General features: G+C 40.7%; 1 protein-coding gene across 1 annotated transcript in view; it reads left to right on the top strand.

Annotated features, from left to right (window-relative positions):
* The first annotated feature begins 500 nt into the window (after positions 1-500).
* Positions 501-22,215, top strand: part of HSF4 (heat shock transcription factor 4) — a 42,747-nt gene continuing 21,032 nt past the window's right edge. The window contains exons 1-4 of the mRNA XM_018564869.1: positions 501-623; positions 13,002-13,110; positions 13,699-13,826; positions 16,522-16,646. Of these exons, the coding sequence (XP_018420371.1) occupies positions 501-623; positions 13,002-13,110; positions 13,699-13,826; positions 16,522-16,646 (485 nt within the window). The remainder of the gene's footprint in view (positions 624-13,001; positions 13,111-13,698; positions 13,827-16,521; positions 16,647-22,215) is intronic.

Below are 22,215 nucleotides of genomic sequence, written 5' to 3'. Positions count from 1 at the left end.
TTATTATACCCGTTTTATATATTAGTTATTGAAGAGATATAAAAAATATCTCCAATGATATGAGGGACCAAAAGGGAGCAAATAAGAGAAGTTGATTGCTGGGGTTTACGTTCACTTTAACAGCAAAAGGGGCAATACACAACTGCATGTGATAGTCCATGTATCAGAGGATGTATTTGTCATGCACAGCTGAAGTGTCTTACATATGTGCAGTGATCCATTGCCTTTCGGTGGGTTTGTATGAGCCCTTTACATAATATTGTATGTTTGCTCAGAGCTTTGTATGAATACTGCATCACTGAGCATTGTTCTGTCCTGGGGAGAGGGGGTCGGTGCCAGCAAATTAGTGCTGAGTGGTTCACAGTGTGACCTGGTGGTGTGAATCAGCTGCAGCCACTCTCATTGTGACACTGTGACCTCAGTACATGGGTTCCTCTCAGCTATCCCTATCACTGTACCATCTCATGGGCATGGAGTTTGAGTAGCACACATCGGTCACCATGCAGGAATCTGCTAATTCCCTGGCAATGGACGGGTACTGCAGCAATGTGCCGGCCTTCCTCACCAAGCTGTGGACATTGGTAGAAGACCCCGAAACCAACCACCTTATCTGCTGGAGTGTGGTAAGTGTTTCATTGGTGAGCAAGGACTGGGGAAATGGGTTCTAAGCTGTAGGGATGCTATACTGATTCTGTAAGTCTTACTATAGACACAAAGAGGTATACCTAAAAATAAAGAGAACTGAACTGCATACTAATCATACTTTATGTCTGTGAAGGTTCTCACTTGTCCAGGTCATGGTGGTTGTAGCTGTTTAACTTTACAGAACAAATCCAGAAGAATGTAAAGACCTTTCCAAGCCACTTCATATTTAATTTTCACGTTTGACCTTCACATGTCCATCTGTAGCCAAGTAAGATACCTGGTTGGCTATGCAATAAAATACATTGATTATAAACTAATATTTTACTTTATGATATACATTATGCCCATCAATTCGGACTGAACATTAGAGTTCATGCTATAAAAAGGTGTTTGTTGTTTGCAAAATCGTTATAGCAAATTCAATAAAAAAGGATGACAGCACATTGGTAGTCTATTGTGATATGCTGTAGGTTTGTTTTCATGCTGCTACGAGAAAACATTTTTCTGTACTGTTACATGAGTTATCTTGTAGTAATAATAGTAATAATAATAATATAATCTTTAACGAATACACATAATAGTATTATTAATAATAATATTAATAATAAAATAATCTTTAACAAATACACATATTACAATGTAATTTCTTTATTGTCCCAAGGTCACTGATGCAAAAACTCAGTAAACCCTTGTATTCAGTAACTGGTATATCAGCATTACCTGCAATACCCTTAATACAGCCCCAATCCTGTATACAAAACTGTTTCAGTGTGAGTAAATCATTGGGATGTCTTATAATGCTGAGGCATTTCATTGTCACTGAGGTTGGTACTCTTCTTTTGCCATTTTAATACAGAGCATTCTTTATATGTGAGAAGCTTTGTAGCTGATATGCTTCTGTGCTTTAACTTATTATCATGTTGCATGACCCATCTTCTTGACTTTTTAAAGACTGATGATCTGACATTCTGTTGAAAAATATTTTACGGAGAATCTGAAATTAACTAGTCATTGCAAGCTGTGAGGAAGAAAAGCAGGTCCTCATCAGTGCACTCTCTTCACCATGCTTCACAGTTGGGATATGGTTATAGTTGTGGTGGCATTAAATCTATTTTTGCTTCTCAGCATAACACTGTGTACATTTATCATACAGTTCTGCTTTTGTTTCATCTGTTTACAGATCCTTGTCCCTCTAATGCTTGGTAACCTAACCTCATCTGAGCAACATTGTTGTTCAGTTGTTTCTTTTGGATATACTCATGAATATGATGTTGTATAGAGCAAAAGATGTGTGCAGACCCTAATTGCAACCCCAGGGTTATTTTTCACTTGTTTGAGGGTGGCATGTGCTTGTATTGTTTTTTGTAGGAAACCATCTTCTGGACTGATTTTATATGTTTATATGTAAACTATCTGCCTGTCTGTGGACTGATGGAGATCCAAGTCCTTTGAAATCCTTTTATGATACTTTACATACTTATGAGTGCCAAAATGGGATTGGTGCATCTCTGAAATCTCTTTGGATCAAGCCATATTGCACTTGAATGTGTTGTTTTGCTATGGCGGGATAGCTATGGCCGAGTCTAGAGGAACACTAGACTCAGTAATTGAAATAACTGTCAACCTATTATTAACCAGCTGTCTTTATGTGTGATCATGTTTTTAGAATATATATTAGGCATGTGTATTCGTATTCGGACGAACCTGCAAATCAACGAAATTCAGTTGATTCGGCGGTTCGTCCGAATCCGAAATAACAAACTTTTTATATGCCCTAATACACTAAAACAATATTCGGGCATAAAAAAATTTGTTATCAGAACGCACGGCGGCCAAATTAGCCACCGGTGCATTTTGCGCATGCTCGCCGCCATCTTAGAGGTGGGGTGCATAATGTCACATGACGCCACGCGTGTGCGGCATTGGGTGACGTTATTTGCAGAATGAGCATCGGCCGCCAGTGTGTTCTGTGCACGCGCGCCACCATTGTGCTGTATATCTTGGTATGCACCAGGATGGTGGCGCCCACATAGTCGGGTGCCACCATCTTGGTGTATACCAAGATATACTCCAATATGGCGGCATGAATGCGCAGAATGCGCTGGTGGCTGATACGGCTGCCGCTCGTTCTGCAGTTTCTTTGTTCGGATTCGGAGGCTCGTTGCTTCCGAATACGAAACGGCATTAAAATTTGTTTCCATTGATGAAACGTATGAAAATGTTTTTCATTTTCATTTGTTTCGTCCGAAACAAAAAAATTTGCCCTGCATTAGCTGCATTCTGATATGATTTTTAGCCAAAGCGGTAAAGGTCCACTTTAAGAATCTGCTTTAAATCACGCTCCAGCATTTGATGGGATCACTGTCAGGACACTTTGCCGTTTTAAAATGTATGGTTTCCTCTGCATTTTGCATTATGATAAAAGTGGACATTTGGTGTAAATTTTCAATGGCTACATGGTACCCCCAACTGCTTGGTCTGTAGAAAGGGCCGCCCCCCCCGCCGGACACCGCCGCCGTGCTTCCCGGGCTCCGTTGCCCCTCCTACGGGCCTGGGACCGGCGTCCTTCGTGTCTGCGGGGAGCTGCGGAGGAGGTCGACGAACTTCCGTTCATCGATCCCCTCCCCGTTCTATGGGACCGGGAGCGATGCAGATTGCATCACTTCCGGTCTCTGGGCTGTCAGTTCTGGGCTCCTGCAGCCCAGCTATAAGCTATTGAAGTGTGATCTGGACTTCAATAGCTTATTGATAGCAGTCAAAGTAAAGTTAAAAAAAAAAGTTTTTAAAATAAAAATTAAATAAATCTAATAATATAAAAAAAATTTAAAAGTTAATTAAATTTTTCACTAAATGTTGGGGTTTAATAAGGAGTTGCGCTAATATTGCGCAACATAAAAATTTGCAACTACCACTATTTTATTCTATAGGGTCTTGGCATTCAGAAAATATATAATGTTGGGGGGTTTTAAGTCATTTTCAGGCCCAAAATGTGGAATATAACATAGGTGCAAAAAAATTTAAAAAAGGCCTCAGTCATGAAGGGGTTAAAGCTGAACTCAATGCAAACTGCTAACCACACAGGTAAAATAGGTACAGGAATAGGTCCATCCAGTCCTGAGATGAACCCAGTTCTGCCACAGAGCTCAGTCCTACCTGGTAGGGCAGAAGACCTGACCTTTCTCTTCTGCAGTTTTACTTTCACATACAGATCCCCTCCGCACCCTGCAACTGGACAGTAAAAGAGAAGCAGCAGACGGATGAGCTCATCTCTCTGCACTTTTACTCTTTTGTCTATCAGCATGCTGATAATTAAAATAAAAAAGGGGATAAAGTAGATTAATAAGGTTAATAAGGTAAAAAAAAATTATAAAAAATAAAAAAGTAAATGATAAAGAAAAAAAATGTTAAAAATTATAAAAAAGTAAAAACATGTTTTTAAAACTAACCCTGCCGCCCCCACCATTTGGTTGCCATTCTCCATTGGGGGTGTGTGTTTGGCAGGGAGGGGGGCGCATAGAGGAACCTGGCCTTGGGGCAACAGAGCGAATAAATCCGGCCAGCACATCGTCTCCTGTACATAACGCCAAGGTTCCGAGCACTGAGAAGGGAGAGAGATGCGACTCAAGCAGTACAGAACTCCGGTCGCATGTGAAAGAGTTGGCATAGGTGTTCTGCCTACTGGCCAGCCAGCTTCTACATTCCAGAGGATCTCTGCTGTCTCCTTGCTTTGTAGTGTCAAATTGCAGGATTGAGAATTAAAGCGCCACAATAATAGTCAATTTAATAGTCTAAATACATCGTTATTCAGTGTAGTTTTGAAGGCAAAGTATAGAAATAGCCAATGCATTTCAGGAGCTCACACAAGTACCCCCTTCATTAGGGCTTACTAAGGGAGAATATATATGAGGACTGTGATGGCTTGAAATTGGATGCCATTTTGTCCCAGTGTGTTAAGGTGCCCATACACTGCACGATTATCGTACGATAATCGTATGCGATCGGTTTTTCGTACGATAATCGAGCAGTGTGAACGGAGACGTGCGACCGTTTCTACTGTACGGGCGCACGTCTTCTTTCGAACCAGCATGTTCGAAAACCAGCGGGGAATCGTACGATTCTAGGCTGGTTAGAACGGTGCTCGGAAGACAAATGCCGAGCGGGCCGGTGTGCGCACGCGCACACTGCCCGTTCAGCATTGCGGTCATCGGAAGCCCGCCCCTCAGGGGGGCGGGCTTGCGATGATCGAGAGTGCGATCTGCCTGTCCAAGATAGGCAGATCGTACGTTTTTTTAATCCCTGTACAACCATCGCAAGACTAAAGTCTTGCGATGGTTGTAGAGTGTATGGCCACCTTTAGAATGCATAGAGGTCTTCAGCTGATTAAGCTGCTGATGAAGGGGGTATCTGTTTGAACACCTAAAATGTGTTGGTTATTCCCTATATTGTCCCCTGAATCCTACATTGAACAAAGATGTATCTGCACTATGAATCGGAGTGTGACACTTCAGTTCACAGTCCTGCAATGTGATCGTGAACTATGTCACAGCCAACACTCTGGTGAATGTGGGATGTAAGTAGAGGACAAGTGTGTGGCAGCTGGATTCAACTTATCCAATCATGATTTCTCTATCCAGTCAAACTTGTAAGAGCAGATGGACGTCAGTGTAGAGCCTGCATGACTGGGTTTGGAGAGGCAAAGGATAGCGATGGTTAAAGTAGAATTACACTCAATATTTTTTTCAATAGTGAATCCAGATCAAACAAATATAGAATGCCCAGCAAAGTATTTATTTATATTTTTGCTCAAGCACTTATAGTCACCGTGTTTCTGAACACCTCCAACTTTTTCAGCTAAGCTTCCCAGAACTTCCTGTCCAGTACAAGATCACACAATGGACAATACAATCCCCAGTAGCTGTCCTTGTACTAGCTTGGGAAAGGGAGGAGAGAGGAAGGGTGCAGGTGAGTGGTTTGCCTTGCTGTGCCTGTGTGTTTGTGGAGATTTATTAGCACACACAAAGGTGGCTCCATAAGACCTTGCAAGCAAAAGAAGCCACCCTAAAACAGGATATCAGGGCCAGTGATGAGGGGTCCAACTGTTTCTGATTATACAAAATAGAGGGAGCATGAGGTGAGACACTTACCTAATCAGGGGAAGAAGGGACTAGGACAAGAGTAGGCAAACTCCGTCCCTCTAGTTGTTGTGGAACTACAAATCCCACAAGGCATTGCAGGATTCTCACAACCACAGGCATGACTCCCAGAGACAGATGCATGATGGGATTTGTAGTATCACCACAACTGGAGGGCCGCAGTTTGCCCACCCTTGAGCTAGAAGGAGGGTTTGTAGGTGGATGCCTGATGAAAAAAGGTTCAAGCTTTAGATAGAGTCATTAGCGTTGAAGCAGTGTAACACCCTCCCGCCATCTTTTTTCTTTTAAATGAAGTGACGGTAATTGTTGCATTACGTTATGTTTTTCTTGATGTGTTTTAATATTGTCACAGTAGCCGAGCAGAGTATTCGGGTCTTTGAAGGACACATTGAGAGTAGGGAGCTGTCTCAGGTGTGGCATCCCTGTGACAATGTGATTCATTGGGGTCATGTGATGATAAATTTGGAATCTGCAGTTGCGATGCAATGTCCCCGAGGTGGTGTCATGTGGCTGGAGGCCTAGTATGCAGATAATGGTTTGTTGTGAGATGACCTTCAAGGACCTTAATCCCAGTTACGGCTATTCTGTTGCTTTTTTGCTTTATATCTCATATAACAGCTGCTGTGGCCACATAAATCCAACCCTGGTGTTGTGCCAGTTATTCCAATGGGTGGAGTTGGAGGGTTGGATTTTGTTGGTCTGGTGACCCTGGGGGGACATAGACAATACCCTTATCATGTGGTTTACCAGATGTGAGCATACCAATGTCTGGAGCATTTCCTTACTGGCATATCTACTTTTCATTTAAGCTTTTAGAACATGTTTAACCATTTCAGCTCTTATACCTTTTATACCTCTTATCAACCAGAACACTTGTTTACATTTCCCCCATTGACACACTCAGGGGATCAGAGCTCCTGGCAACCAGTGATGTCACTGTTTGCCAGGAGCTGGGCGGGATGCCAGCCAGAGTATTCCAGCCCTGCTCTTAGCAACCTGGGATGCTCTGGCTGGAAAGGGGGAAGCAGGCACACTGCAAACATTGTACAGCAGAACGGTCATACTACTCTGCCTGCCGCCCTTCCACATGACCTGCATTCGGCTTTTGACAGCTAAGTTAGGTTACACAGTAATGGGCTTCCCCACTGCCTGGGTAACCTAACCTAGTGAGGCCAGAGCTGTAGCAGCCTCTACTTGGTGTTAGAGGCTTAAGCTCTGTGGATGGTTTGGACCAATGGCAAAGCGTCATTGGTCCAAGCTGGCCAATAAAAAAAAAACCATAAACCACTGAGGACATCGATCTCGATGCCTCAGCAGTGATGAGCAAGTGAGGGACAGGTAGGCTCCTCCCTCCCTCCTCCACACATAGCTTGATGACCAGGTTGGGGGGCAGGGTTTCAGTGTGCTGGGGGTGAGGCTTTTACCAAGCTGGGAGCAGGGCATTAGCGTGCTGAGGGCGGGCATGCTGGGGGCAGGGCTGGGGAATGCCTCCGCTGATTTTGCGAAATCAGTGGAGCTCTACATCTCTCCTCTGTCTGCTCATTTGGCGAATCAAGAGCGCAGTTTCCCGTTTAAATGGGAATCTGTCTTTATTAAATATCTAGGCACGAATATTGCGGCGTACTTGCACCAAAGTTTGGCGGCTAACTTTCTTACACTTTTGCAAGCTTTATGTCGTTATCCGTTATCTCAAAAACTGGAACAAGACATGTTATATCTGGTTTGGTGGAAATCTGACCCTTAAAATGAACATTCTTCCAAGACTGGTATATCTCTTTCAGATCCGGTGACTGTTCTGCTATCCTTTTAATGGCTGCTGCTTATTGTGGCACCCTTCTCGTGCTGGAGTAGCTCACACATATCTGGTGTATTCAAAGGAGAAACGGGCTTCCCCAATCCAGTAGCCTATTATCAAGTCTATTATCAAGCGACTGGTGTGGGAATTTTTCCCATAAACAATGGATAGTATTGGAACAAGACTGCTCTGTCATCCCACTTGGATGACTTCCTTGGTTGACAGCGAAACTCACTAAAGATCTTAACTCGCATCCGCACCATATTGACCACACTAAAAGTGGTCAAGATGGTGCCAAGCCTAGTCAGATTGATTGCCCCTCTTCGATGCTATCCGTGATAGGCCACCCAGAGTTTACCCCTGCTAGGGGGATACGTCCTTAGCAAGATTTCTTCAGAGCAAGGAGTATAGGCTCAAGGATTTTCCTCTGGTGCTTCGCTTAACTCTTTAACGGACATTCAAAACATGGTACAACCTTCTTTGGATTTGTGGAGGGCCATTCAATTGCGTCACTTTCTCACACATCTTGTCCCTAGAGGGTCTTATCCATCGTCACAGTTTTAATGATTATGTGTGGAACGGAAGCAAGCTGAGCATACGTTATCATTGTCATATCGGCTTCTAATACAACCTGGAGACTCTTATATGCCGCCCTTTCTGTCTTCAGGTGACCTTTACACCATAACAGAGGAAGGGCACCTTATTCTTCTCTCATCAAGCATCCATGGCATGCAGGAAGCTAACTGGTATAGGGTCTCCTCGGTACTCCACAAGCTTTACCTCCAAGTTTTCGGCTAGAAGTTGGAGATGTGGGGAGGCGAAGGGCACACTTCTTCCCATTTTCTGGTCATGTATTAAGTCAAGAGACTTCTGGTCTGGGGTTAGGACACTGACTATGAGACTCACAGGGATAGATTTGGGGGAAGATGCAGCGGCCTATCTTCTCCACCACTCAGGTCTTTCCAGAAGCAGATATAAGAAATTTCTTATAATTAATTTACGGAATGCGGCCAAAATGTGCATTCCAGTACTGTGGAAGAGCACCACCCCTCCCTTGCCTAAGATCTGCGTCATTGAAAGAATGGAGTGCCTGACAGCCACTCTGAAGCATAGTGAGAATACATTTCGTAAGATCTGCTTCTGCTGGTTAGACTTTTCCTTGGAGTTCTGTGATGTCGTTGCATCTGATGACTCTCTGCCTTGAGCCGTATAACTTTGCCCTGGGCCCTGAACTTTAGTCTTCCCTGACCTCTACACAGGGTTTTTTTTTTCATTATTGCCCCTCCTCTTCTTCTTTTCTCTTTCTCTTTTGTCTTTTCTTGTGCCTGCTTTCTTTCTGTTCACTTCTACTTATACGGAAAATGGAAATGAGGAGCGGATGTAACAGTTGGTCCCTTTTTGATGTTTACCGTTTTCTTCTTTGGATATATGACTGGATTCAATCTGAGTATACCAATTATTATGCTGACATGTACTGGATCGATTATCCTGTTTTTAGTTTTTTCTGTTATTCATCTGTTTCCGCAAGTGGTTATATAAATAAAGAATTTACAATACAAAAAAAAGTCCTTCCTACTACAAAGCACATCAAAGTTATTTGCAAATTAAACACATTTTCTTTTATTAAATTAAATTTTTTCTATGCGACAGTGAAAAAATTACAAATAAAAAAAACAAGAAGAAAATTAACTGTAGAAAAAAAGTCAAAGCAACCGGACTTGCTGTATTTTTCTTGAAGACATTTCACTGGACATCCGACCAGCTTTCCTAATTCGGAATGACTTGTACAAAAATGATCTGGGAATAAATATGGTGAATGTCACTCCAATCCACATAATCTGTTAGTCACAACCAGGTGTTGATTGCATTTGCATAATTGGAGTTAGGAGGTGTTAATAACCTGCCCAAAGAGAGGTGTTAAAACAGCATTGTATGTGGCAGACAATAGATGTCTCACCCCCCCCCACCTCCATTCGAGCTTGGCTTCTCCATTTTTACATAAATGGCCTCTTTCACCCCTCTTTTAAACAAGTCCTCCTCCCTGTCTAGGATGCGTACTTGACTGTCTTGAAAGGAGCGACCTTTTTCCTTTAGATGTAGGTACACTGCTGAATCCTGACCAGAGGGTTTTGCTCTTCTATGCTGTGCCATACGCTGGTGTAGCTGCTATTTTGTTTCACCGACATAAAATTCTAAGCACTCCTCACTGCACTGGACAGCATACACAATCTTGTTCATCTTGTGTTTTGGTGTTGGAGCTTGAAGAGGGCAGCTTGGAGAAGGCACCCTTCAAACCTGAGACATCTGGAGCAGTTTGCTCAAGAAGAGCAGGCCACATTACCTGTTGGCAGGTACAGAAATCTCATTGTGAGCTACAGAAAGCACTTGTTTGCAGTGATTGCCTCTACAGGTTGTTCAAAAAAATATTAGGTAAAGGGTCTCATCATTTTTGTCTATATAATTTTATTTTGATTATTAAAATATTCTGCTGTATCAAACATCAAAATCAAAGTCTGATATTTAATAAAAATGGAATAAACAACAATAGATGCCAATTACTTTTGTCAATTTCAAATAATTTTTTGTGTTCTTTTTTTTCATTGAGGTGTGCCAACAAATTTGTTTTGTAGCTATCTGTAGCTATAGAGGGTCCACCCATACAGGCCCCTCTCTGATTGAAGTCTGAATGATGAAGTATCTCTACTCAGGCTTTAAATGTTAGTACTGGCATTTGGAAAAAGGGCCCCTACGTCCCCCAACCCAGTGGGTTTAGTCATTGTGAGCATGGTAAAACATAGTGAAGATTTTATTACCATTACTATAAATATTTTTTTCTTTAGTCTGGGAATTACAGTAGATTTTATCTCTTCAGCCTCTTCTTGCAAAAGTGCTAATATGATTCTGTGGATTGTCCTGATAAGAACAACAAAAGTTACTGGTCTCCCCAATATACAAGTCTTTGCATTCCTCACTACACTGCACTGCTTATACCAAGTTACTTTACTTGTATTTGGTTGTCTGTGTAGCTCTCCTGTTGTGTTCCCATTATCTAATGCAGCCTTTCTCAACATTTGTACCTCAGAGGAACCCTTCAAATAATTTTCAGGTCTAAGGAAACCCTTGCTACAAATTCAATGGGGGTAATTGGGAAAAAATGCACCTTATATTGGTCTGTGGGAAGAATGTCCTCTGTGGTGGTCTGATTGTTACCCTTACAGACAGCTAAAAATATAATGGGTGTAATGGTGCTGGCTCCTCCAAGTGGCATTGGTCCCTGAACTATGCAAGCACCATCAGATGGGAGGTCAATCAGCCACGGCTCCAGGAACTACTAGCAGCCTCTGGCAGCAACTACTTGAGCCTCTATAGAGCCAATGGCTCTATAGATCCTTAGGTGAGAATAGCTGATCTATTGATTACCATCCACTAGTACCCAGAAAAATGCTTGTTCTAATGGGTTATTTTATGCCCACATGCTACTGGAAACTGGCAGAATAGTAATTTGTTATGACAACATTGTCACCATAACCCTCTCTGACTGGGTAACAGCAAAACAAGAAGAGCCATTTTTGTAAAAACAACCTGATTGCAGTCTAGAACGTCTATGAGAGTGCACATCCTGGGCGGAAGGAAGGCAATAGTTAGAGAAAACATTTGTCCCACCTGCCCTTCCTTGTTGCCATGGCAGCGTGGTGGGTTAGAGGATCTTTGGGGGGGATCTGTGAAAAAAGGTGAGATGCTACAAGGTTGGGGTTGTATGTCATTCCCCCTCATTGGTGCCAGTTGTTGACAGGGCTCGGTCGCATGGGAAGTCAGGAGTAGTCAATTCTGAAGCTGTCCGGTGGGGGTTCGACTAGGCACATGGGTGGATTTCAGTAAATTCTTCTTTTAAGTAATGGACACCAAAGACGTCTTAACAACAGTCAATTGTTAATAACAACAGTCGTTATTTATTTGGTATGTTTCACTAAAGGGAATGAATTAACAAACCCATTAATCATGTCATTTCCATGCAAATATGATTGTCTCTTTTCAGTCTTCACAAGGCTTGAGGTTAAATTTCACAAATTACCAGTGCTGTTCTTGTGTTAACCACAGTGAGCCTTTCATAATTGTATTAAATATATCTACAGGGGTGCTGAGGATTCAGTGTTTTCCTTGCTATCATCACACATCGGGAATGATTGTGTGATGATAGCAAGCATATTCTCCCAGTGTATGAGGACAGTAGTGCAAAGGCCAATCAATGTATCGACAGAACAGACGCAACAATGAGGTTTGCTAATAATTTTGAAATCTATTTATATTTAGAGAAAAAAACAATCCTCTTTTGTAACATTTTATAAAGGTTTTTTTTTAGGAAGAGCACTTGATTGTCTTGAAGATTGTTTTTGAATATAAATTTTATCTTTTTTAATCATTTTGTAACTGCCCTGAGTTTGGCTTTATTTTAATGCAAGGCCATTTCCTGTGCCTGTTCCCTTTCCCTGAAACTGTCACAGGTGGCCGAGTGGTGCAGGAGGAGAGCGCTGTCAGCGGCTGTCATCTCTCCTCCCCGCACTGCTCAGCATCCTGTCACAGATCAGGAAAGTGGTGGTGTGGGCAGGGACAGCCATTGCTGTCACAGGAGGCGGAGCTCTCCTGCCGCCCCGCCCAGCCTCCTGTGACAGCGTGTCAGGATGGAGTGAGTACAAGCAGTCAGTGATCAGTGATCGCTGAGTGTTTCTAAATAATTAAGGACAGAGTATGTTTACTATGTCCCCAATTATGAATGAATGGGAAGTGATGTACAGCACTTCCTGTTCATTCATGATAGTGTGTTTACTATAACCACAATCTCCACAAGTTATGAATGAACAGGAACACTCAATATAGAGGCTTCCTGTTCATTTATAACAGGAGCTGCAGAAAAGGAGATTGAGGACTCGATGTCCTCAATCTCTTTTTCTATTTTAAAAGGGAAATATCAGGGCTCTGTTTAATAACAATGAATACATAAATAAAATATAAAACAATTTAAAAGATTATAAAAAAATAAATAAAAATAATATATTTTAAAAAATGTGAAAAAGTTACAATAAAAAACATTTTCGGTTTTGGTCTGACATTTTTTTTGGTTTCGAAATTTTCATTTTGGTGCACCTCTACTAATAGTACATGCGGATGCTCAGTTTTCCTACTTCAGCATCCATACACACCTCCCCATGAGTAAAGAAAGCTGTCTGCATACTGCAGCCCAAGGCAATTGGCTTTTGGCTTCATAAGCTTGTCTTGGCACATACATGTAATAATGCCCGCTATTCACACAGATGTTAGCATGCAAGAGTGCATAGTGAATGGACTAAAGAAACGCAGTGAAATTAATGGTAAAAGTCACCATCTAATGTCTTCCAAATTCTCTCTTCCAGAATGGCACCAGTTTTCATGTTTTTGACCAAGGCAGGTTTGCCAAGGAAGTTCTACCCAAGTACTTCAAGCACAATAACATGGCAAGTTTTGTGAGGCAGCTGAATATGTGTAAGTACAGAACAGAATGGAAATATTTTTAGATTGCATGCAGTGTTTGTTTTCTGAGAGGAAAAGAAAATTCATCAGAGGAAGGGCTATAGATTATGAATGCTAATATATAAAAGTGCAATTGTTTAGGTGCCCCACATATTCCAGTCATTGTTAAAGATTAGGCCCTTAGACTTACTGTCCCAAGTATGACAATGCTAGAGCTCTGTGTGTGAAATAAACTATGACAACAATCATTTATGTAGAGCCTCCTGTGATCAATTGGTATGAATCATGAAACTAAACTGGTGGGATGGGTGATCATATCTATAGGTGTACACAGTTGACATGCAACTCTTTTTTTTAGCAACTATGGAAAAGAGGCTTGCCTATGGGAGCATGCACAAGTTTCTTTAGTACAGCTTGAACTTGGGTTTTCTTTATTTTATGTTACATCACAAAGGAAATTACATCATGTCTCCTGTGATCTGATCATCAGGCATTGATTTCTGGATAACTGGGATCTTGGGAATTGTTTTGATTCACATATTAAGTTTATTCACCAAAAACGTACACAATTACATGTTAGTTTTGCCTGTTTTATTGTAGATGGTTTCAGAAAGGTGGTGAACATCGAGCAAGGTGGACTAGTAAAGCCAGAGAGAGATGACACTGAATTTCAGCATCTGTACTTTTTGCAAGGCCATGAACATCTATTAGAGCACATCAAAAGAAAGGTAAGACAAACACTGCTAATTTACATTATGATCAGGGGGGTCATTTCTAATTGTGGGGCCATAACATTTGTATAGTGCCCCTGTTGCTCAGTACTTCATTACCAGACACCCAGAGTCACTACTGTAAAGCCATAGCAACCCACGTGGCTCCTATGGTTGATTAGGAAAACTGAAGTGGCGTTTCCTGTTCAGAAAAGCTGAAGTCAGTTCTCCCTGACTTCAGTGCAGTAAGAAGAATTTGCTCATATAAAGTATATTAGCAGTGTAGATTTATTGCCCTCTTAACTTCGGCTACAGATTGAAAATATCCTTGTGTGTAATGCAGTCACAAATCCCAGAGATTCACCTCTGTTAAAACCTTATAGGAGGGCTGAGGTTTGTAGTTATTTAAAAAAGTAGTAGTAACTAGTATTTTCTATAGTGTACTATAATTATATTCACACGCATCACTGTTCCCTAGTAGTGTACTGACTATGGTGACAGCTCTCCTGCTACCTGTCCTAGATACATACTTCATGATAAGATCGATGACACATATTGTCACAGATCTTTCTCTTTTCAAGTTGACATGACTTTCTTAAAGAGAAATACCCTGCTTTTTTCCCATACCCTCTTACATGCTCTGCTCACTAGAAAACATTCTCACCTGTCTAGCGAATCCAGTGTTGTCCTTCTGCTGTGATCCACCGACCCACTGTTTGGGTCCATCTTCTCTGAAATCATTTGGAATATTCTCTCTCTTACAGGTTCTGTAACCAGCCCCAAATTATGTGCGACCAGGTCCACTCACTTGCTATTGTGAGTCCCTGTTCCTGCAGCCCCCTGGGATATGCACGTCACAGGAGCAGAGACCCGTCATTCTCACCTAGGGGAGAACGATGCTGGGGGAGTTGGGGTGGAGCCAGACAGATAGTAAAAAAGTAAACACACATTGGCAATTTGTATTGGGGCGCTGGGGGGATTGCAGGGTGCACAAAAGGACCTGGGGAGTAAATGTCTGGTTTAAGGTAGGTTTAAATATGTATTAATTTTAATGGCACCTAATGCACATGCCCAGTGCACCACAAGGGACTAGCATTTTAGTGCACCACAGCGCTAGACAAAAAATTTGTAGGTGCATATTTAGGTCAGTTTTGGTGTGTTGCCAGCACATTGAATGAATGTGCTGCCTTACCATAACACCTGCTAACATGCAATATAATGACATGCATACAGTGACACACCACAAATATGTGTACCCAACCCCTAAATGTGTATTTCTACTTTTGCAGTCAAATATGACAAAAAAACCTTGATACATTTGTTATGTATTCCTATCCGCATACTGAAAAATAACTTAAATATTTCTTACCTTTTAGATATTTTGTTACAGCAGGCAAGGTGGCTGATTCCAGGTTTTGCTCAGTACCTTCACAGTCCAAGCCACCTCCAACCCTTGATCCCTCACAGCCCCTCCTAACTTTTCAAAGAAAGAGAAATAAGAAAAAACTTTAACCCTTAAAACCCTAACCCAAGTAAAAGCAATTTAAACTGCAAGAAGCATTTTTTTTAGCTTATGCAATCTGAATGGGAACATGTAACAAATTTAAAATAGGTGATATCCCAATTTGGCTGTGAAAGTGAAAATACATTTTAAGGGCATGTCATGAGAGAAGTATATAGACTATCTTTGTTGACCCCCTTCTGAAAGAGTTGGCTGGCTTAATTTCTTTAGAAGTCTCCGACCTAGTAAAGTCATACACCCTATAAAGTCAGAATTTCTTATCTGTATATTTTTACCGGGTCAATGGCTCAAACAGTATTAAAGCCAGAGGATTACTTTGACAAAAAGAAAGTTTAGTTTTAAAAGATTGAATAACCAAACAAAATCACCAAAATTATGAAGAAATCATAGAAAATTAGTTTGGACTTTTAGCTTCAGACATTCAATTGTTGTTAGAAATTGTGGCATACGTTTTGTTTGGTAAAGACTTCTTCTTTAACTCATTCATTACTAGAGGTCATAGATGCCTACACATCCAAGCCAAATACAGCAGTGGCAGCATAAGTTAGTTACCTTGATAATAACTACTGACTAATTTGCCTACACACTCCACCAAAACCACCAAACTTCCTACTTTTAAAGAATAACTTGTTTATTGAAATAATGGCACCCACATTGGCAGGTAGATAGTCATGCATACTCATAGGAGTCCTCAGCACAGCGTGCCTGCAGCTTTCACTGGAATCTTGATCTAGTTTGTATATTTCTTTCAGATGTGTGCAATAATCCAGTGTGACACGTTACCTCTGTGCAAGAACTTCTTGTAATAAAGACCGGTCACTGCTGCTCTCTCTCCTTTTGCAGGGTATTAAGTAGGCATTGGCAGGGTCTTGTTTCCACCCCCTCCTGTAGTTTTCTGCAGGCTGTATTGGATGGGTTCCTCCCATAGCTCTGATCTCTGCTCGGGCTATGTCACTGCTACATCTACTAGTTAAAAAACTGGGTTTTTAAAGGCATTTGGTGCACATAAAGTTGAACTATAGCCTAAATTGCTACTGATGAATGTATTTAAATATTATATTATATTAAGTAAGTATATATTTATATAATATATTTAAATTAGGGTTTTTGGGTCTGGAGTTCAGCTTAAAATAGCATTAAGATGTCCTCAGCTTTAAATGTCATGTAATAAAACTTTGTCACTTTGCGCAGGTGTCTGTTGTGAAGAGTGAAGAGACCAAACTGCGGCATGAGGATGTGAGCCGACTCCTGTATGAAGTCCAGAGCCTGAGGAATCAACAAGAAAACACAGAGTGCCAGATGCAAGATATGAAACAGTGAGTTTAGTGTGCCTATCTAAGATAAAAGGCATGAGTAGGGTTGCACTTAGTATATAAGCAAACTAGGCACATCCCAGAGGCAATTACTTTATGGATAAAGTTTAAAATAGTTTATTACAGTTTTCGATTGGAACTATTTACCTGTATCACCCAATAAAATTAACGGGGGAAGGGTAGAAGATGGTGCTCTCTACTGAGCTCTTTTTAGCCAAAATATGTAATTCTACTGCGCACACATTACAGCCGTGTTCTACTGTGTCCACACCTGGCGCTGGATTAAAAAGTAGCTGATACATACACCCAGCCTTGGGTTATGCGCTACTTAGTAGAGGGACATTGCTGGTGACGGTACGCTAAGTAGGAGGACTTAGGGCTGTTAAAAGGAAAGTAGCGGGCTGTTTTGGCCATGTAGTTTGAGGCCCCTGCCTCTTGTCATCTTTGTATTCAGAGATTGCTCAAGTATTACCCTAAATTACACCAGCAGCAGAAGTGTAACCAATGCAATGGGCTTGATTTACTAAACAGGGTTGTTTTTCTAAAGGAGTAGAAAACTGTAAATGTTCACGTGGATTAGTAAGCTGTGTTCAATAATGCACTACCAAAATTCATTTTTTCCAATTCCCTTGAACATCATTGGGTATGCAAAGTGAACATGAAATATTCCACAGGAAGAGGAATATGTCACTCTCTGGTGCCCCTTAGATTCTGCTACCCACTCCAGCTTGGCAGACACACAGATATGTATATAGTGTAATATGACAGGGGCTTTTCTAGTGCAATTACACTTTAATCACACACAAAATGGAAGCCACCATTTTTTATCAGTGGCAACATTTTGTGAAATATATCTTTTGCATAGCAAAATATTGTTTAAAAAAAAATAACCTTTTATAGAAGCGAAACAGAAAAAAAACAGTGATGCTATTCAGGGGAGATTAGAAGATTACATCAATATTACCATTTATTATTATTTCACTAGAAGCAAGTGACATCACTGAAGGTTAAAACAGAACTGAAGCCCAAACTTTTCTTTTTGGTTTTGGATGGAGTAGAGTAGGGTTATAACTATGTCAGCTATTTTTTTACCATCTGTGTCCTATAGCCACAACAGGAAGTGAGAGGAAATCCCTCCAAACAGAGGGAAATCCCTGGTAATCAGCAGGGTCACCAGAACCAGTGTCCCCATTTGATGATTTCCCCATCTATTCCTGTTTGGGTGACAGCTCAAACTTGGGATTTCCTTTTACCTTCAGACAGCAATAAAAACATGACAGGTGTTCTAATACCTCTTAACGCCATCCAAAAATAAAAAAAATGTATTGCCTTCAAAGTGTAATACTTTTTTCATATTCATAGAGACTTATAGGCCGAACACTGGTTAAATATACAAAATGGTGACCTAATAAAATATACACGTTTATATATTTTGTGGATACAGTGCCAATTATAGCATTGCTGTATATAGGGCAAAAAGCCATAGCAACCAAGAAGATTTCACCTTATAGCATAATATGTCGGAATGGTTTCTCTGTGTTACTTCTGTTCACACTTTGCTCCTTATCAAAGAAGTATTCTGGTCAGCATTTTTTATGTATAAACTGGCAACAAAACACTAGTTTAATTTCAGGAAAAAAATGTTTTTATTTGGCATCCATTCATACACATGTGAAGGTATTTAAAAAATCAGGAGTTTTGTGATCATACTCAGTAGGTCATGACTGGGAGTGATGGAAACCGGCACAGACACAGCATGGCTCTATTGGACTTCCAATGATCTTAAAGCAATGTAGCACAAAGTCCTAATATCTGCTTTAAAAGAACAGCTAAGGTGCATATTACCTGCCCTACCAGCTGCAGTAACTGCAATCACATTTTTCAATTAATTTTTATTTTTTGAATCCCTTAATCAGTGCAATGATGTCATTACACTTTCCTCCATGGCTGCCAACCAAAAGAACTGCCGCTGTGAATTTTGACTTCTTGTAGCTTGCTCCTGCACCAAAATGGTCCCTGATAGCTGCTCTGCATCATCAGGCTTTTTAAATTAGGGCCAATAACAGACCCCCCACAACACATCCCATGCCATAAATTACAAAATACTGTGCCCCTAAACATGCCTTCTTCTCTTTATCTTCTTCACATGAGGAAGGGGGAACTTTCAACCTGGTGGCAGGATTTATAGACCTAAACCTGGAAATGTACATGGAAGCCCTGGGTTTGATGTGGAACTTATTAAAAAACACCTTTGGCCTTTATGACATGTAATTTGTCACATAGACATATTCATTTGATCAGCAGATCTGTAGTCAGTTAAAGTAAATACAGTTTGTTTGATGTACATCTGTGCCAATTATAAAAAAAAGCTTCGGCAAATTTCTACATACGGCAGCTTCCTCCAGATGACAAGAACATGATGTAACTCATTTCATGGGAGTATACTAAGGAATGGGTAAAGTCACACTAAACTCAGGAGGTAAATCTTTAAAATGCATTCAAGTACCTTATTAACAAAAATGGATCTTATTTGTGTATCACTCGGTGGTAGATCCTCAAATCATCTCTGAATTTGTGCTGACACTGTCCTTCCTTTGGAGGGTGGCTACTTTTGTTCCCCATGGTCCCTGTGTGTGCTGTAAAATAGCCACTGCTCCAATCTCGCTCCCGTGATGGACTACCGTAATATACAGGGGTACAGGTACTCTTAGAATGAGATCCTAATAGGTTGGACTTGATGGACTAATGTCTTTACTCAACCTCAAATACTATGTAACTATGTAACTATGTAACTATGCAACTACAATCTCACATTTACTTTACTAATTTGTATTGAGATTTAGAGTTTAGTGTCACTTTAAATTAAAAACACCAATAGCAGATAGGGTGCAGATGGGATCTTGAATAGAAAATGGTTTAAATTGTCATTGCCTATCACTGTTGAGAACCACTCTCCACCTTGTTTCTGCAGCACCCTGTCCCATCCCACATCCATCAGCTCTAGCCATATCTTTTCTAGTGCCAACAGAACTGCAACAGAAACAATATTGTAGTCCCTGGGGCTGCTATAATTAGTAACAGTAAAAACAGTATAACAGTATAATTAATAATGGTAGATCAACAAATCATATACAGAATAAGTGCATCTCTTCATTAACATAGTGGCTGAAATGTTGCAAGCCTACAGAGCTTAGAATGCATCTATAGCCCAAAGTTTTATTTTCATTTTTTTCGATACAATAGTGAATAGATAAAACTCAAGTAATTATGGGGTTTGCCTGTGTAAAAAAACTATATGGGAACTATAGAAACTAGGGATGCATTGACATTTCGGCCACCAAAACATATCAGCTGAAAATGGCCCTTTTGCCAAAAGTGCCATCTTTAATCCAAAGTTGCAGTGCATGCCTGGTTTCTCTCCTCCCCGCTGGGCGCTGCTCTATGTCCCGTCTGACACAGCACAACGTCCAGCAGGGAGGAGAGAAACTGTCGTTGTGAGCGGCCGGCATGTCCTAAGAGGCTGACCTCTCCTCCCGCACCGCCCTGCACGTCTGTGACAGATCAGGAGAGCGGTGTGGGGGTGGAGACAGCTGCCAGCTGTCAAAGGAGGCCGGGCCAGTGATGCGAGGGAGGAGTCAGCTGTCAAAATAGACCGAGTTCTTCTCCCACACTGCTGGCTCAGCCTCCTGTGACAGCGAGTAAGGATGGAGAGTGGGTGCAAGTAGTCAGCGATCAGTGATCGCTGACTGCTTGTAAATAGTTAAGGACATAGTATATTGACTGTGCCCCCAATTATGAATAAATGGGAAGTGCTCTACATCACGTCCTGTTCATTCATGAGTGTGGACATGGTAAACATACTATCTCCACAAGTTATGAATGAACAGGAACACTTAGTATAGGGGGATTCCTGTTCATTTATAAAAGGGGCTGCAGAATAAGAGATTGTGTCCTCAATCTCTTTTTCTATTTTAAAAGGTAAATAACAGGGGTCCAATATTTCCCCAGAGCCCTCAACAGTAAAGTTAAAAAATAAAAATATTTATTTAAAAAAAAGGGGAGGGGGGAATCCCTGTGGGAAGTGGTGACTGACAGTCACTGCTTTCTGCAGGTAGAAGACCGTGAGCTGAGCGATCAGTTGGTTGTGATCACTTAGACACTGTAGCTGTCACATGCTGGCTCTATAGCTGGAGAACTAACACCGGCTCACACTATTGGGAAGAGTACATTTTACTCTCCCAATACTTCGCTTTTAAATATGCCATTTAAAGTATTTTATTATATTTGTTTGATAAGTGCAAAAATACCTGTTGCTCCTGCCAAAAACCTAGTGAGCTCATATCTTTCTGTAGTGAGATGACATTGCAGTGCCCTTGTTGCACTGAAATCCCAAGTAGTGTTATTTGCCTTGCCTGAAGTCTCCTTTGAAAACGATAGAACACTCCAAATCAAGATCACGCAATCTCGGGTGGCAATCGGGTGTACAGAAAAAATGCCTAAAAAAAAAATACAAAGCTAATGCAGCCATAACATCTAAGGACTAGTAAGCTGCAAAGCATGATTTTTTTATTCTTGGATCTAGGAAAAATATATTTTTATTATCATTCTAAAACATAGCACGTGGAAAGGATCAACATGCAATACTCCTCATAAAAACACATAAAACAAAAACAACTTACCCCTTATAAATAACAATATAAAGTGATAATATGAATACTTGCCCATAAAACCAGCAAGTATGCAAAATACTACAATACAATCAGAAAATACAGAAGGTGCCTTTGGATGAATTTCTATTCCTGCAGAATGCAAAAATTATAATCATATAATCCTTCCCTTTTTATATAATTTCATATATGTTATAGTTTTTTTTTTCTTAAACCCGCCCTAGATAGACCTGAGCTAACATAAAACATGTATATTCTCTGCTCTGTATATGCTTAGCTTCTGGAAAAACCTCCACTAATACACCCCCACAAGACTGCAGCTCACCTTATGAAGAGACCTTAAATACAAGGTTCTGTAGCGCCAATCCCCAAAAAATGCTCCACAGCATTATAGCATCAATAATATACCGGTAAAATATTTATTGTTAAAATGCTACTCACAATAAAAACAACAATGAAAATACATGAAAAACTATTTCAGTCGTTAAAACGAAGATCCACCAAGTCCTCCTTGCAGCATATACGTTCAGTTTTCTACGACATCCACCCGATGTATGTCTCTATGTGACTTTGTTTTTCCAAAAGCTTTCACGAAAGTTGAGAGTGTGCCTTTCACATTTTGGGACTACAGATTGCATATGGAGACTGGCTGTCATATTTTTCATAGTTTGTACTTTATATGTGATTTTTTTTTTTTACAGATTGTACATAGATTGTCACAATATTTATTTGAATTTGTTTGCACCTCATTTATAATTGACACTGGTTGCTACATTTTCCATTTCACTTTGCTTGCACTTTCTATCCAATGTGTAAACAAACACACGTATAAAGTCTTTTTGGATATATTCTGATGTTTAGAGCTACATGATATATATATATATATATATAAGTTATAAGCGTGG

The sequence above is a fragment of the Nanorana parkeri genome, unplaced genomic scaffold, assembly GCF_000935625.1.
Source record: "Nanorana parkeri isolate BGI_ZX_2015 unplaced genomic scaffold, ASM93562v1 scaffold790, whole genome shotgun sequence".
NCBI classification, from domain to species: Eukaryota; Metazoa; Chordata; class Amphibia; order Anura; family Dicroglossidae; genus Nanorana; species Nanorana parkeri.
This window is presented reverse-complemented; position numbering and strand designations above follow the sequence as displayed.